Genomic DNA, 15,634 nt, shown 5'->3' with positions numbered 1-15,634 from the left:
AGGGGATACAACGAATCGAAAACGCAGCAATTGCGTGGGCCCGAGAAAGCGGTGTTATCAGCTCGGCTTTGGACCAAGTCCAATGGATGAGCATTTCGAGAATCCCAGGCACCTCCTCATACCTGCACTCACTCCTGTATAGACTCAAACTCCGTGCTTTGTCGCTGTGGGTCCCACCGCTCAAGCGCCAAGCATGCCCCCCCCCCCGCGGAATGCACACATCACGTCAACATCGCTCTCTCTCATGTCTTTTGGGAATGCCCGTACGCGCAAAGGAGGTGGAAGACTACTCGAAGCATTTTTGCGCAGCTTGATACTGAGTCCAATGCACCGAGCATTACCGAAATCTTCTCGTGTAGACTGACTTATCCTCCTGGGAAATGCGTGCGTTACGGAATGGAGTGGGCAAAACAGAACTCCCGTTTGCACAAGTTACAGACTACGGATGCAGTTCATGCTGTCGTCAACAAATATTGGAGCTTTGCCGTGGTAGAAACGCTAGCGTCGATTTGGCGAGCCCGCGTGGATATGATTTACAACACGAAGAGCAACAAATGAACGGGACGCCTCTTTTCACGCTCGGCTACAGACCGGTTTTGATATTGTGGCTTCAACATTCCAACTAGATAGGAAAAATGCGGGCGACTGGGCCAGCGCCATGGACACGAGGAAGCGTCTGCGCCAACAAAACTCAGACGACATCGTAGCTCCGGGAGAGTCCATCGCAGCCCGAGCACTATGTTGGCTTCTTCGATGGAGGATCGCGTGGAAATCCTGGACCAGGCGGAAGTGGAAGTGTACTCATCCAGGTCGACGAGTGCGGGGTACCACGAATCGTCTGGTTGAGCAGCATCTCGCTGCTACGTCCTACGTGTACAAACAATTTCGCAGAATTCAACGGATTGCTCCGATTGCTACACCACGTGGACAAGCGCAAACTCAAACAGGTGCACATAGTAGGAGATAGTCAACTTGTCTTACGGATGATACGGGAGCGCAGGCGCCAAAAGCTCGGGTGCTTCAGCCTATTTATGACAGAGCACGGCGCCTAGCAGACTCGGTGCGCGTAGCTTCATGGAGACACCACTACCGTTGCCACAACAAGATGGCAGATTGTCTTGCGAACCTCGCTATGGATTCCAGACGAAGTCAGCAGGATGAACCCATGAATAGGGACCTGGCGGAACGACGATACCCGGGCGTTCTCAGCTTCTTGATGAATGACTACAGGAAATGGGCAGACACGAACACAGGACAAGAAATCCTCATGCCCTCTTCTCTCTAAGCGAAGCCACGGCTTAGCTTATATGGACATGCACATCTTACATATCAAACCCACTCCTCGCGCTCTTGAGGATGGAAGGGGGATTAGAAGTTCGGCCACAAGGCCAGTATCAATACACCTCAACGGTATTAAAAAAAAGATATGCCTCATAAGCTCCCCACGCTGTGAGATCGTCGGTGGCCCAAACCTTGGCCTCCAATTCCGGATAGGGTAGAAACGCGAACAAATGCCGCAAGGTAGGAGGGTGTTTCAGTAGCTCTTGGGCAATACTGCGAGCCGTACTTCTTCGTCCAATGGTCGGGAGGTTGAGCGCTTTCTGATAAAGCGTGCACCGGCGCGTGAAAGCTTCGCGATTAGCCGCGTGAATAAGTTCGTACAGAGGTAGATCATCCTTCTGGACAGAAGTTGGGTTCTCGGCCTGCAGAATACGGAAATATAAATCCTCCGAAATCTCTCCGCTCGACACACGAGGATACCTATTGGGGGTGGCGACCTCAGATGGCGTATCCTCATCGCTATCCTGCGACCCACTCGCATAGCCATCAATTCCATAGGTCTCCTGAAGCATGCATTCCTCCTGAACAAGAAGCAAGTCAAGCTCCTCTTCATCGTCATAGCCCTCCTGCTCGAGCGTCGGCCGCCCCATGCGGGCATGAACGATGTCAAGCCGATCCCGGAGAGTCACTCGTTTGATGATAACGTTGTTTACACTCGGTGTGTTGCTCAGTTTGTTTAGCAATTCGAGGGGGGCATCCTCTCCAGGAAGGATCGAGTTGACCGTAGCTTTCCAGGCGTATGTGTCAGACACCATCGCACTATACTCTCGATCTCCTTCAGCCCTCCATTTGACGAACTACTCACCGTGCGCCACGCCGTTGAAGTGGTGTTTATCCTCGCGTAAAATAAGGAAACGTGGCAATACATGGAGACTCCAGCATTCGAAGAGATAGTCACGAGCTTGCCGGTCAGTTAGCGCCTCACAGTAGCCAGTCTCATGGTCATCGCCGTTCTTCAGTCGGAAATCCTTGTACATGTAGCGCTGCAGCTGCGCATCACCGGACTTGTTCATTCTGAGCACCAAAAGCGGTTCCCGCAGATATTGCGCCATAGCCCTCAATTCGTGCGGCCCAGCCCAGAAGCTCTTGGGAACCTGCACGTTGGTAGCGCGAGTTCTCTCTTGAGCGTAATGAGCAAATAGCGAAGCCGTTGCGGCATCTCTGTTCACATGCAAAGGTTGGTTGGGGAAAGCACGATGGGCTTCCAGTAGCGGGTCGAGTAAGCCGAGCTCCACGTCATAGCGGAGGTTGGCCATCATTAGCGTGTAGACGCCCTTTTTGATCTCGGAGGCCTGTCGGGTGTCTGCCGCCGTTGACGTGAGGCATGGGCGCGCGTGGTTTGACATAGTAGCATATAGCGCAAGAAAGGCACATTGCCCGTTGCGAGCCACATCCACAGCCGTGCCCGCGAAGCTTTCTAGCCAGTGCGCAGCTTGGATCGGAAGATCAGCGTCGCCCTCTGCGCTGCCCACGTGCGGCCTGCCCATGGTGAATTCTTCCTGTGAGCCCGATGCGGCAGGGACGATGTCATCATGGAGAGGAGCCGGCGAACCAGCAGCGACAGCAGGTGGGAGCGACGGCGTACTGACGAAATCAACCAGGGTAGTTTGTACGAGTGGAGGCGATTTTCAGTCAGGTTCTGGAATAGCGGTCTCAACCGAAGCTGCTATGGAACATCGACCGGCCGAAACAGGGGGAAGGTCTCCATCATCAGGTCCCTCCATTTCAACGTCCTGTGCGGTATGGTCGACTTGGGTGGGGCGACTAACATCAGGAACTTCCGTCATATCCACGTCCTCAGGGGCGTTGTCAACGGCATCAGCATCATCTTCCTCGTCACTGTCCTCGTCGGCAAGAACGCTGTAGCGGCCGAGTGCTTCCTCTCGTTGAAAAGCTACGAAACTCTCCTTGGTGTGGCCTCTAGTCCGAGCCTTTGGTGCAGCAGGTGGGCTGTTCCCTTTGGGCTGACGCGAGTTCACGCCTTTGGTCGCCACCATCTTGACCGAGGCGTCGGCGTTCTCGCGGCCTGAATTCGCCTGAGTGTTCGGTGCACGTGCAGCCCGCTTGGCACGCTCCGAGAGTTTGATCGTGTAACCATCGCTGCTACCAGGTACGACCCGTTGCACTGCATTGTGGGCCCTCTCGGGACCCGCCGGCGTCTCGGCAGCGCTTGGGCCGTTCGCTGTAGTCTCATTGATCGTGCCACTCAATCCGGCCACATCTTGGGGGAGTTCATTCACCGTCTCCGCGGATGCAAAGGCCGCTTCTTGGACCGTAAGAAGGGCAATTAGCTCGGAGCCGTCTTGGACGCGATAGCTGTCAAGCGCTGACGGGCAAAACTTCGAAACGGAACCCAGGATCGTACGACTACCCCGCGCCTTTAGCTGAGGCAATGTGAAGGCAGTAGCTTTGCACCGAGATGTGCCATCGCGTGGGCTGAAACACCGGGAGCAAGGGATACGAAGGTTCGTTTGGTAATGATGAAGGACCAGTGTTAGGCCGTCCATCATTAGCCGGGTTACTCCGTCGAGCACCTGGGGACACCCCGCTTGAGCAAACCGGACAATGTGATAGCGGTTATCGTAGATCTCCGTTTTGGTAGTGCGCGGGAATTCCACATCGAGAACCTCAGCACTGGTTAACTTCGCGAACGCTCTGGAGAGAGCGGCCAGTCCTAGAGGGCCGCCACCGTACACCGCATGTTTGGCCGGGCAGCTCGTGGGTGACACCGCGGACCAAGCTGGATATCTGCGTTGCTGCACGCGGCGACGTATTGTGGCGGTTTATTACCGTCAGCCGGAAGGCGGGGCCTGTGGGGGGCCCACAGTGGCGCTACTTGTGGCTCACCGCGCCGTTTCCCACTACAAACCAGGCCACGGGTGACACCGTGGACCCACCTGGATGGCGTCCACGTCTTGACTGGTCACCTTGGCGTAGCAGCTCACGGGTGACACCGTGGACCAAGCTGGCTGTCTGCGTTGCTGCGTGCGGCGGCGTATTGCGGCGGTTTATTACCGTCAGCCGGATGGCGGGGCCTGTGGGGGGGTCCACGGTGGGCTACGTGTCCATCGCGCCGTTTCCCATTAGAAACCAGTCCACGGGTGACGCCGTGGTCCCAACTGAACGTCAGTGCTTTCATGGCATGCGTGCGACTTTGGCAGGTCACCAGGTCGTTGGGTGTGCTTCGCGCAGCCCATCCTCAGCACCGCATTGACGAGCGGACTTCTGCTGTAAGTCGGAGTGGCCTGCGCCACATGAAGCTGACCGCGACAGGATGGATAACCGTGGAGATGCCCGTTCGAGGCGCGGAGGGGTGGAGAAATCGCAATGGAGAGGCAGCTATTCGGAGCGCCTTGGGGAGTCGACAGCGCTGCAGGAGCGCTTCAAGATGGCCTGCAACATATACGGCAGTAAGGAACGCGGATCTGCTTGGACAAGTGCAGTGGAGAGGGCCTCGGTTCTTGAGGGGAAGGGGGCGCCGAAGGGGCGTAGGGACCGCGACGCTGTCCGCGGGGAAATTAGACAGAAGTTGCATGGACCGTTTCAACTATGCGGCGGGCGGACGAGATGTGTAGGCTCGGAAGCGACGCTGGTATCTAGCTCGTTACTTTACTTTAGTAGTTTAACGTGGCTTATACAGGCCTCAACCTTTGAAACTGAAACTCACGGATAGAAACCTTCAGTTTGCGTTCCGACACGTGATGCAGCGTGGATACATTTATAGAAAGCTTTTCGGACGACAACTGACGATCAGGGTTTGGTAGTAGTGGGAATTTTGGCTGAATACTATATCTATTAGTAGTTAGGTATCGATGTTACTAATATGACTACTAATATGACTACTAATATGACTACTAATATGACTACTAATATGACTACTAATAGGACTACTATGACCGACTGACCATCATTCCGGATTCCGACCACAATGGCGCTTACTGGCCTCCATATGAGGTACACTGTAGCGCGCGATGATTCCTCACAAAAGAACCGAGTTAGAGCACGCTTGCTGACGAGCAGCGATCAAGCACATATTTGTTTTCGCGAACCAACAGCACACGTAAATGACTCTTCAAAGCTACTCACTCAACACTCCACACCTGAAAATTGCTTTTTCTATCTCCCACGATCTCCTTGGATAACACCTTGTTACACTCTTCTTTGCCTGAATATTGCGGTCGGCGCAATGCTTGATCACGATACTCAAGCGGTAGAGTGAGGTACTTGAGTTAGATTAAAGTTTGACGACTTCTGAGTAACTTCACGAAAGTCTTCTGGTTGTCTTTGGAAATATGCCGTGCCCAGTATGGCAATCTAGAAGGAACAGGAGGAGGGACAGCGCAAGTGCACATGGGTAGAAGATCATCGGCATGCATGTGCCGAGGTGAAGAAGTTTATAGAGAATTTAAGCGTCATCAAGCCGAAAACAATATCACCCCAAACTGCTAGTAGAATGTTATTTACTTCGTTTATGCCAGCGCAACAGCCAACACCTTACGTTGATGCATGGAGTTTCTAGATTATAAATCCCACATGTGATACCCCAAAAGAGATCATGTACTCGGACGTTTAAGCACTTTACTCTTACTCTGAAGTCAGGCGAATTCACTCGGGCGTACTGAGTAAGGACGGTCCTCAGATGTACAGCTGAATGTGGGCTCCTGGGAGTCGATGTCTCCGCGTTAAAGCCTCTGGCAACAGATGTGCGGCTGCGGAATCTGCATGTCGAGTTTAGTAGTATCGACAAAGACAACCATGAACAGCAGCGTTACCCTTTGAGATAACGTTAGCTTTTTTGCATTTGTCACACAGCACGTTGTTGCACAAATGATGCACCTGTCGGTCGCATACACAGCACGGAACAGTTTCCGATATGGCACTTTGGTGGCAATCACTCTTCGCGCACTGCATGGCACGTTTGCGTGAAGTTGGAAGCCTAGTAAGGGATCCTGACTGGTGCGTGGCCACTCACTCGTGCGATCTGGCCTCGGTTGAGGAATGGGTACATTAGTACAGTGCCTACAGTAATTAGTCTGGGCTCAAAATTAGTCTGGCTTCAAATTTAGTCTGGGCCAGAATAATTCGTGTCGAGCGAAAATTGACGTCTTCATTATTAGTCTGGCTAAAAATGTTCATAATTAGTTTGTCGTGGTGACCACGATTATAGTCAATCTCTACCTACTTTACGGCAATGCTTTTTGAAAAAGCACTTGACAGCAGCCAATTTACCAGATCTCGCACACACAGAACCTGGTATCTCGAAAATATAATAGATACCTGAGTGAACATAGCATCGAACCCATTGAATAGCCTTCTCTAACCGTTAGAGAAGCAGCATCTGCGATGCTTTAGTCTTTATTTCTCCTGAAAGCCACGATAAATATAGGTAAACTATAAAACATATTTGAAAATACGTATAAACATACCATTTCACAAAAATAATGTTTTTTCTTACTGGAAAACGGATGGGGCCATACTAATAATTGTGGGCAATGAAAAATCTGCTATTCAGATTTAGTCTGGCCAGACTAATTACTGTATGGTAATAGCACTAACGGGTATCCCGAATAAAAGCCCTCTGGTCATTTTTGAAATCGGTCCAAAATTAGAAGCCCTACCCGATTACAAGACCGGTAGGCATTATGGGGTCCACATCGTCGGTACTAGCCCAGCACTACAGATACCACCCAGAAACTGCAAACCGTATAAATTGATACCCTTGTGGAATCATGATATCGAGGGACAACATCTCAGGAGGGAGCGCCCGTCACATTGAAGTACCGCCACTGTGTGGTCTACACATTCCATTTTCATTCGCACTTTTTCCACAGACAAAGTCAAGGCAGCACTGAGCACAGGACGCCCAGCCTCCAGAAGCGTTCTAAGGGCACCCAGAAGCGTGTGGCTAACCATCCAGCAGAAGTGCGATATTATTGAGGAGTATCACCCTCTCTCTCAGAAGTAAAAAGGAAGTTTGAGGAAATAGTGGTAGTAACGCACCCCAATCACTTATCTCCTCAGATTATATAATTCCCTGTAGGAACTTGGATGTACCACTCTTTGCAGTTTGTGTGTCGTATCTGTATACTACTAGTGGATGGAAAGAGTATACCGGGTTATGTGATACTCCATAATCGTGATGCCCGCGGTGGAGGAGCTGCATGCAGTGGAGCAAGGGTTTGAAGCCATCGCTGGATTTCCCGGGGTCGTTGGAGCTATCGACGGGATGCTAATTAAGATTCCACGACCCTGGGATTTTGAAGGCTGGTACTGGTGACAGGGAAACACCGATAGTAAGCTCGTCGGTCGCGGCTCGTGGCGCTGTTGGTGCACGGTCAGATGGAAGGCTAGCTTCAGACGTGATTAATGGTTTCAGCAAGCCCCACTTGGACAAGAGCTAGCACACGGAACTAATGGCGCCAGCACATGCCCAATGAATCAATCTCTTAAACCTACCCTTGCGAATATTGCTGCTCAAGAAATCTGTGCTGGCACTTGAACAAGGGCCTTACGTAGGTGGATAATCGATGATACTCTGTATCATTTGCTCGAGAAATATAGGGGGTCATCGTTTGGTCATGATATAGTGACCCTACCCAAATAAAAGACCTTTTTCGTAATTGCACAAAATTGACCCGCTTCTAATAAATAGAATACCGGACAGTACTCGGGCATTTCCGTTACTATCCATGTTTCGTTTAACTACTATATAAATAGTACTACTGATGGCTGAAATGCCAGAACATTAGTAGTAAGTAATAGTCATAATATGCCTACTAACGCTACTATTCTGGAGACTACTACCTGACCAGTTCATCAGCAGAGCAGTGAGAGAAGCCGCGTTGTCGACTCGGAGATTCTGACATCAATTCTCAAACTGCTGGATAATCTGGAGGACACGGCACGGCGCTCTTCTAACCCCTGCCGGCAACTTGGCGGCACATTAAAACACGGATTAAGTGCACCACTGACGAAGTCTTTCATTTCATCATCACTGTAGCATTAGCATTCTAACAGCTCACTTGAGGTCCTTCAAGAGCGCCTTACTCGAGACGTGCTCGCTTGCTGTCACTGATCGAGTTTTCATCGTAGCGTTCTGAGAGAAACTTCAGCTCCTCGATGAAACCAGCGAGCTTTTTTTGCTGCTCTGAAAACAACGCCTGTGTTTTGTGATGGTCACATTCGCACGCTGGCCTGTGCCGCTGGTCTCCCCATGTGGAATGAAGCAGTCACCTGCTTCTCACGATTCCATCTCGACGCGTAACTTCTCGCGCTCGCGATGCCATTGAACAGAATAACCCCGCTGGTGTTCATGGAAGCGTTTGGGCCTCGTAAAAATGCCTGCACTTGGGCGTTGCTGGGGAAGGATGCGCCTGGCATTTCCCACGTAAAAGGCTTATCCAGAAGCTGGAGCTGATTGTTCAGCCATTCGACTCTCCGACGGGCAATAGAGGCGAGGACAGCAAATCGGTGGTCGGATGGGTCAATATCACCGATATGATCAGTAAATGCCTTGATGACGGGTCGTAGCATGTCCGGGTTCGTCTCCACGAACTTGTCCGCGACTGTATCAAAGATGGTCGTATCGCCGCATTGAATCGTCCATTTCCAGAGGTGTTCAATGCCCCTAGAGTGGCGCAACACGTGATCATGAAGCTTGGAGGCCTTCTCCACTGCGCTAGACAGCAAGACTTGTTGAGCTTCGCCGGATAGAAGACAGTCGACAATTTGCAGTATTGCCACCATTCTTGAGTCGTTGATCGTTTGGATTTGAAGCCCCATGGTGTCATGGTCAGTAGCTCCGCCAAACACATTCAAAAGATCCTGACCGATGTCGCTCCAGCTAAACGTACGGGCAAGCGAAGCAAAGGAGGGGTTCAGACCATCCATGTAACCATCAAGGCGACGGACAAAGCTTGTGAAGAACATTTTGACCAGCTCAGGGTCTTCGGCTTCTACCAAGAGGTGACATAATGCCTTGCAAAATCCAGGTGAAACACGTCTCCGTGGGCCCTGATAACTCGGGCTTTGCTGTGCCAACAACTTCTCATTAACCGCATTCATAAACTTGCGGAGAGTGGCAGCGCTGACAGGCCAATGAGCTTGCAGAGATCCAATAGCAACGTCAATGCTGATATACTTGAAAGCATTGTCCACACCTTGATCCATTGGCCACGCAACTACCGCGTATCGCGAATACGTGGTTTCCCTCGTCGCTCCCTCATTACCAAGATATTCTTCAAATGTGCTGTTCCCATGTTTCGCCCAGAGCGCAGACAAGGTTTCTCGGCCCGGATTCAAGAAGTTAAGCTTCTGCTTCGTTTTCAAGGCACGAACGATACCCTTTCCGCTCTTAGTGTACCAAGTAATCGATTCATGGCGCTCGTTTTCGTCCCAACTTCCACCATCGTCATAGTAGCTGACTTCATGAGTCAGCTGGGCGATGAAAAACTGCAACTTCTTGGCAGGAACAGCAGCCCGACTTGCTTCTTCTAGCGTGTGAAACCTCGCGCGATCGATGCCTTTGAAGGCGCCGGATCCCATTATCGCGATACTTTTGCCAGTGTACTCGTGGTTCAGCAACAGCGCAAATACTGCGTCTTCCTGTTCAATCCCGTTCAGCACTCCACCCATTTCCTCGCCAAGCGTCTGATCACAATTCCTCATCAAGTGGCGCATATCGGGCGGTAAGCAAACCGAATAAATCAGCACCAATCGATAGCCTTTCGTCACCTCCTCCAGAGCGTGCTCCGCATCGGCATAGTGCACCGCATAGTGAGGCAAGTATGGTGCCGTGCCGTCACTCTTGCCAAAATCATGCCGCTGGCTCACCTCGCCTCGACGGTAGACCACCAAGTCCCGCCTTCGTGCGCACTTGGCACCTGAACGACCATCGTCGCCACCATTCCGTCCTCCTTCTCCGTATCCTGATGCTTCACAAAGTGTCCTCCTTCCCCGTACACCAGCAATTTGTACAGCTTGCACTGCAAGGGCACACCATTGTATCCAAGTCTGCCTGCAATGGTCTCGCCCAGCTTGTCGATACCCGTAGACCACAGTGGGTTCTTGATGTCCACCTGATCAGGACTCAGTTGCCAGCTCTTGCGGACACTTTCGTCCATCATCGTCTCCAGCTTCCTCCCAAACGGAGACTTGTCGCACTTGGCGATCAACTTGGTCGCGTGCTCCTCGGTCAAGGGGACGGGGATGAGCCCCACCCCATCGCCATGCAGTCCAGGGGCTACTGGGAGCGTTGACGCTTGTCCTCCGAAGGAATACTCCCCTGCGTTGTCGTCCGCCCGGGCCAGCATCTCACTGATCTTTTGGCAGGCAGCACCGGAAGGCGTGGGGACATCCCCGGGCTGCCCCTCGCCCCCAAACGGCCACTTGCCGCCACCGAAGACGTACTCTTCGCTGGGCTCGTTTCGGTCCACGCCGTCATATTCATCCTCGCGATCCCAGCCCCACGCCATGGTACAGTATCGTTGATACCGCGGGAATTGAAAATAATAAATAAGCAGTAAAATGCATTTCGTAAACAAAATGATCGATTGACGCATCATTTTTCGAAGGCAAACTTCAACGACAACGTCGCTCCTCAAGAAGGCCCCGGTGACGACGAGGCCTTCGGGGAGGGTGAGTGGCCGTTCGGTGGCCACGGCGAGCCGGACGACGTCGGGGCCTGCGTGCAAGAAAATCAGCGACATCTTGTCTCGGGCGGACGAGTACGCGGGCGAGTATTCCTTCGGCGGGCCCGCAGATGCCTTACCCCCAGTACCAGGCCTATTTATTGATGGGGTGGGGACGCTTTCAGTCCCTCTGAGCAATGCACAAGCCGAGGAGCTCGTTGCCCAGTGCGAGAAGTCCCCCTTTGGCCGACGACTCGACACCTTGATGGATGAAAGTGTGCGCAAGAGCTGGCAGCTTCCACCGGATCAAATTACGTTCCAGAATCCGCAATGGCAAGCGGGAGTTGAGGAGTTGAGTGAGATTATTGCCGGTCGATTCGGCTACAAGGGGGTTCCGATGCAGTGCAAGCTCTACAAGTTGCTGGTGTACGGTGAAGGAGGTCATTTCGTGAAGCACCAAGATACGGAGAAGGAGGACGGAATGGTGGCGACGTTGGTGGTACAGTTGCCCAGTTTCCATGAAGGGGGAAACTTGGTGGTGTATCGTGGTGGGGAGGTGAAGCATCGCCACGATTTTGCAAGTCGGATGGGATGGCGGCATTCGTTCCTTACTATGCAGTGCACTATGCCGACGCGGAGCATGCACTGGAGAAGGTGACGAAGGGGTTCAGACTGGCCTTGGTGTACTCGGTTTGTCTGCCTCCTGACATGCGTCACTTGATGAGGAGCAACGACCAATCCTTGAGCGACGATATGGCGGCATCATTGGTAGCATGGGGAATGAGAATGAGGATTCCTCGTTCGCGTTGATGCTCTCTCACGAGTACACGGAGCGAAGCATTGAAGGACTCGGTGCGCGCGGACTGAAGAGTGTTGATCGAGCGCGCTTTCGTGCGCTCCGGCAAGCGAACGCTGTTGCTGCCCAGGACAAGAAACTGGAGTTTGCCATCGGGAAGCTGGTTCACGATATCAGTTACATCGATGATGGCGGGTATTGGGACGAAAGGGAGCGTAACGATTCCATCACGTGGTGCTCTCCGACAAGGCCTTTACCGCGTTTTGACATCGGAGCTGAATTTTCTAAACCCCGACAAGAAAACGTATTCCGATTTCTGGGATGGACGCGGGAACAGCACGTTTGAGGGGTATCTTGGGAATGAAGGGGCTACGAGGGATACGACTTACTATCGCTATGCGATCATCGCATGGCCTGCCGCTCACTTGACTTCCAAGCATTCCGGTGGGGCTGCGGCTGGTCGTTCCAAAAAGCGAGCAAGACTGGGGTTGTACTGAATGCCTGGGTTGGGATTCGGAAAAGATTGTTCGCGCCGTTCCACATCGTGCGTAGCATAACGCTTCACATGTATCTCTGCGTTAATACCATGCAGAGAGGATTGGCTTGTCATTCGCAGGCATGTCCGGAGGGGGCATTTTGCAAATCATGCCCCTTTTTAGATATACGGGGTACTCCTGGGGACTTTAAAAGGGGTAGCCCGATCAGTAATGTATCGCTGTCTATTGGCAGCTAGAAAGGGGCGCTACAAGAATGTATAAGAATGTGAACGTGGTGGCCTACGCTAGAGTGTGGCTTGGAGAGGAACGCACACTAGGCAGCTGCTTGGTACCTGGACATCTTGTCCGCCAAACTCATGAGCTCAAAGTATTGTCGACATTGCAACTCACCTTCCATCGCGTAGTTGCAGAGTCGGCCGCGATGCGGACCCATCGTACGCTCCAGCGTGCTGAAGTCCCCCTCCACTATGTGTGTACCTGGTGCAGTGCTAGCGAGTCCAACAGCAAACTCGACCAGCAGTTCAGAGTTGCCGAACGAGGCCGCCTTCTCCCAGACAACCTTGAGTGTCACTTCACGCGACGGGTTTCGTGGGCTTTCAAGCCGACGGCAACATTCAGACTTCTTGTTAAAGCAGTGCGCCAGTTGCTTCCTTTGGTTCCAGATATCGGTTGTTGCCGTAGCACCGAATCGAGCCTTCAATTTGGGGCTGTGAGCTGCCAGCAGTGCCCGGAAGGCGCGATCCGTGCACTGTATTATCTCGATAGGAGAAGTAGGAGGTTCCTCGCGGCAATCGCTGTTGATGTCGAGCTTGATACATGACACGGTTTCGATGAAAACGGTGATGGCCTCAGCTACCGCTCCAACAAGTTCAGTCTGAGTCATAGGGTCTTGGGGTGGGGCGGGACTCGACGTCGTTTTGATCAGGTTGCTCGTCGGGGGATGCGTCGTCCAGTTCGGTACCATCCGTCGCAGTGTGGGTCTGGTCTTCTGGGGCATTCTCGTCTCTCTGCACTCCGACGTCCATGCTGCTAAATAGCGCCAACGAATTGTACGAGCACCACTTGAGGTGGTTGGCCACGTTGGTCTTGTCCACATTCACTGAACCGTCTTCGGTGTTGCTCTCGTACTTCAACTGGAACGTGTTCACGAGCTCATCCAGAGCGGTGAACTGCTCGTTCATAGTGACAGTCTTAACTTGCAGCATGCGAAAACACATTCGTATGGCCTCCGTCAGCTCGCTCACAACAAATAGACACAGCCACCCTGCGCTGCTCGACCGCGCGTAGTTCTTCGCGTCTTGTGCAGCAACGAGTTGTTCGTAGTGCTTGGCCAGGAAATGACACGTGTCATGAATCGACTCCCATCTAGTCGTTGCATACTTTGGGCGTAAACCCACTGCGAAGCGTACACTTTCGTATCTCCGTGTAAACGAGATCTCCATTCCCAGCCTCGACCTGAAGTTCATCGTTCTGTCGAGTACTTTTAGGAACGCGTCTACGGCAAGGTTCAACTGGTGGCTCCCGCACCAATTGATCTTGATGGCCGAGTTTCCAAAGTATTCAGCAGCAGCACGAAGTCGCGTCGAGAATCCCTGGTGGCGGCCTAGCATCGTCGCAGCTCCGTCCGTCGAGATACCGATCAGTTGAGGGAGCAGGTTGGTTTCACCGATGTCCTCTAGTAGATCAATGACAAGCTCAGCATAGTTCTCGCCTGTGTGGGCGCTATCGCCAAAGGGGATGGCGAGGAGGTGGATGTTGTGAATTTTACCCACGAGGCCAAACGACACACGCACGTCCAGGTATCCTTCTTTGTTGTGCGTTGCGCCATCAACCATTAGCGAAAATCCCCAGGTCTTGCTGAGCAGTGAGCGGATAGCAGAGAGATTGAGTGCAACGACACGGCTAACCGATAGCCCTACTACTTGTCTGCAGGGGGATCCAAGCTTCATGTTGGACAGCGCGGTTCCGAACGTGGTTAACAGACCAGCAATAGCACGAAAGCTTACTCCCGCGTTGGTGCAGCTGACAATGGTCTCAAACTGGTCTCGATCACGGATAACTTGAACGTATCCATCCGTCTCGGTCTCCATAAAGTCGTTGGAGACTTCAACCTCTCCGATTTCGTCGTCCACGGCCACCAAGCCGTGTGGCGTATCACCTCGGTTGCAGAACAGACGCTCGATGAGGCTGGCAATTCCGCTCGGAACCACAAACGAAATCTGAGGGTGTCTCGGGAGGAAGTCCTCGATCCGGGTACGCAGGAAAAAGCTTTCGCGCTCTTCGTCCTCCGTGACAGCAAGGAAGGCAGACCACTGCTTCGAGTGCTCGCGCTGCATGTGTCGGATGATATGGTCGCGGCGAAACTTCTTGAACACCATAGCTTTAGCCATCTTCTTGCGCTTCTTTTTCGCGCTCCTCACCAACACATCGAACGCGGAATCGGCATGCATCGTCCGGCGGATCTTCCCGTCCAAACACCTCGCAGAATTTGCAGATCGCCTCGGCGACGTCGCCTTCCACGTAGTTGAACGGACGAACGCAGAGCTCCTTCTCATACTTTGGAAGCTATTGCTGTCGCGTTGGCAGCTTCACCTTGGTTGGCAATGCTGTTAGTGCGTCGTTAACACTGCGCAGCTTTCGAGTCGCTGAGTTGAACCTGTATTCGGCTTATAGCGACCCTTCCCACGGCCTTTGGAGGTTCCGCGAGCTTTGGATGATGAAGTGGGTGACATGGGCGTTGGTGGGTTGGCCGTTGTCTGGCAAGTTTAGAAATGATTGACAAGTTCGGCGCTTGACGCTCAAGTGAGCAACTAGCCACCAATGGAGTCTTCAACTTGAGTTTAGGCGGTACGATCCCGACTTACATCTACATATGAGCGATACTACTGGGTTCGACACCACTTGCGACGTGCTAAGAGTGTTATTAGCCATGTGTTTAGCCTATTCCTCGTTGCATACATGGATAACCTTCTGCAGATGCTGGAGACCGCAGTGCAAGTTGGCTTCCACGCCTGCATTTCTTTAGTAAAGATGTAACGGGGTTACACGCACAAGTGGCTACAGTCACTTGTAACTCTAACAGACACGACGTCTGTTAGAGGTTCGAAAGACTTTATCGTCCTTGGTGTAGACACACCAAAGGCTACATACATTTAGGATCACCACGACGGGTGGTCCATAGAGACTTAGGATTCCTATTGGTTGAGAGCAGCGTCTCTTAGCCAATGAGTGACATGCATAGCATTGGAATTCTGCCCTCCAGCCGTTGGCAGATTCCTAGTTTAGAATATTACATTTAGAGGAAGTCAGAAACATAAAACACAAATAGCAGTTCTCATCTTTTACCAAAACACGCTACTTGGAGTCTTTAA

At 52.3% G+C, this 15,634-nt stretch overlaps 4 protein-coding genes across 4 annotated transcripts; 1 reads left to right on the top strand and 3 right to left on the bottom strand.

Annotated features, from left to right (window-relative positions):
• Positions 1-2,138: 2,138 nt before the first annotated feature.
• On the bottom strand, positions 2,139-2,870 carry PHYSODRAFT_483473 (hypothetical protein; the record flags this gene model as incomplete). The annotated part of the gene is made up of 1 exon (XM_009522982.1): positions 2,139-2,870. A coding segment is annotated over one exon (732 nt), but the record flags the coding sequence as incomplete, so codon positions are not given.
• A 7,299-nt stretch (positions 2,871-10,169) lies between these two features.
• PHYSODRAFT_253571 (hypothetical protein) lies at positions 10,170-10,814 on the bottom strand (the record flags this gene model as incomplete). The annotated part of the gene is made up of 1 exon (XM_009522981.1): positions 10,170-10,814. The coding sequence occupies one exon, from the start codon at positions 10,812-10,814 to the stop codon at positions 10,170-10,172; it is 645 nt and encodes a 214-aa protein (XP_009521276.1).
• Positions 10,815-10,866: 52 nt separating this feature from the next.
• Positions 10,867-12,033, top strand: PHYSODRAFT_326935 (hypothetical protein; the record flags this gene model as incomplete). Its single annotated transcript, XM_009522980.1, has 6 exons — positions 10,867-10,875; positions 10,914-11,015; positions 11,068-11,469; positions 11,553-11,624; positions 11,696-11,929; positions 12,016-12,033. 6 exons carry the CDS (start codon positions 10,867-10,869, stop codon positions 12,031-12,033), a joined length of 837 nt encoding a protein of 278 aa, XP_009521275.1.
• Positions 12,034-12,576: 543 nt separating this feature from the next.
• PHYSODRAFT_326934 (hypothetical protein) lies at positions 12,577-14,713 on the bottom strand (the record flags this gene model as incomplete). The annotated part of the gene is made up of 2 exons (XM_009522979.1): positions 12,577-13,137; positions 13,175-14,713. 2 exons carry the CDS (start codon positions 14,711-14,713, stop codon positions 12,577-12,579), a joined length of 2,100 nt encoding a protein of 699 aa, XP_009521274.1.
• Between the last annotated feature and the right edge of the window lie 921 nt (positions 14,714-15,634).

This window comes from Phytophthora sojae (genome assembly GCF_000149755.1).
Source record: "Phytophthora sojae unplaced genomic scaffold PHYSOscaffold_2, whole genome shotgun sequence".
Classification (NCBI taxonomy): Eukaryota; Oomycota; class Peronosporomycetes; order Peronosporales; family Peronosporaceae; genus Phytophthora; species Phytophthora sojae.
The sequence above is the reverse complement of the archived record's forward strand: the minus strand, read 5'-3'. Positions and strand labels throughout refer to the sequence as shown.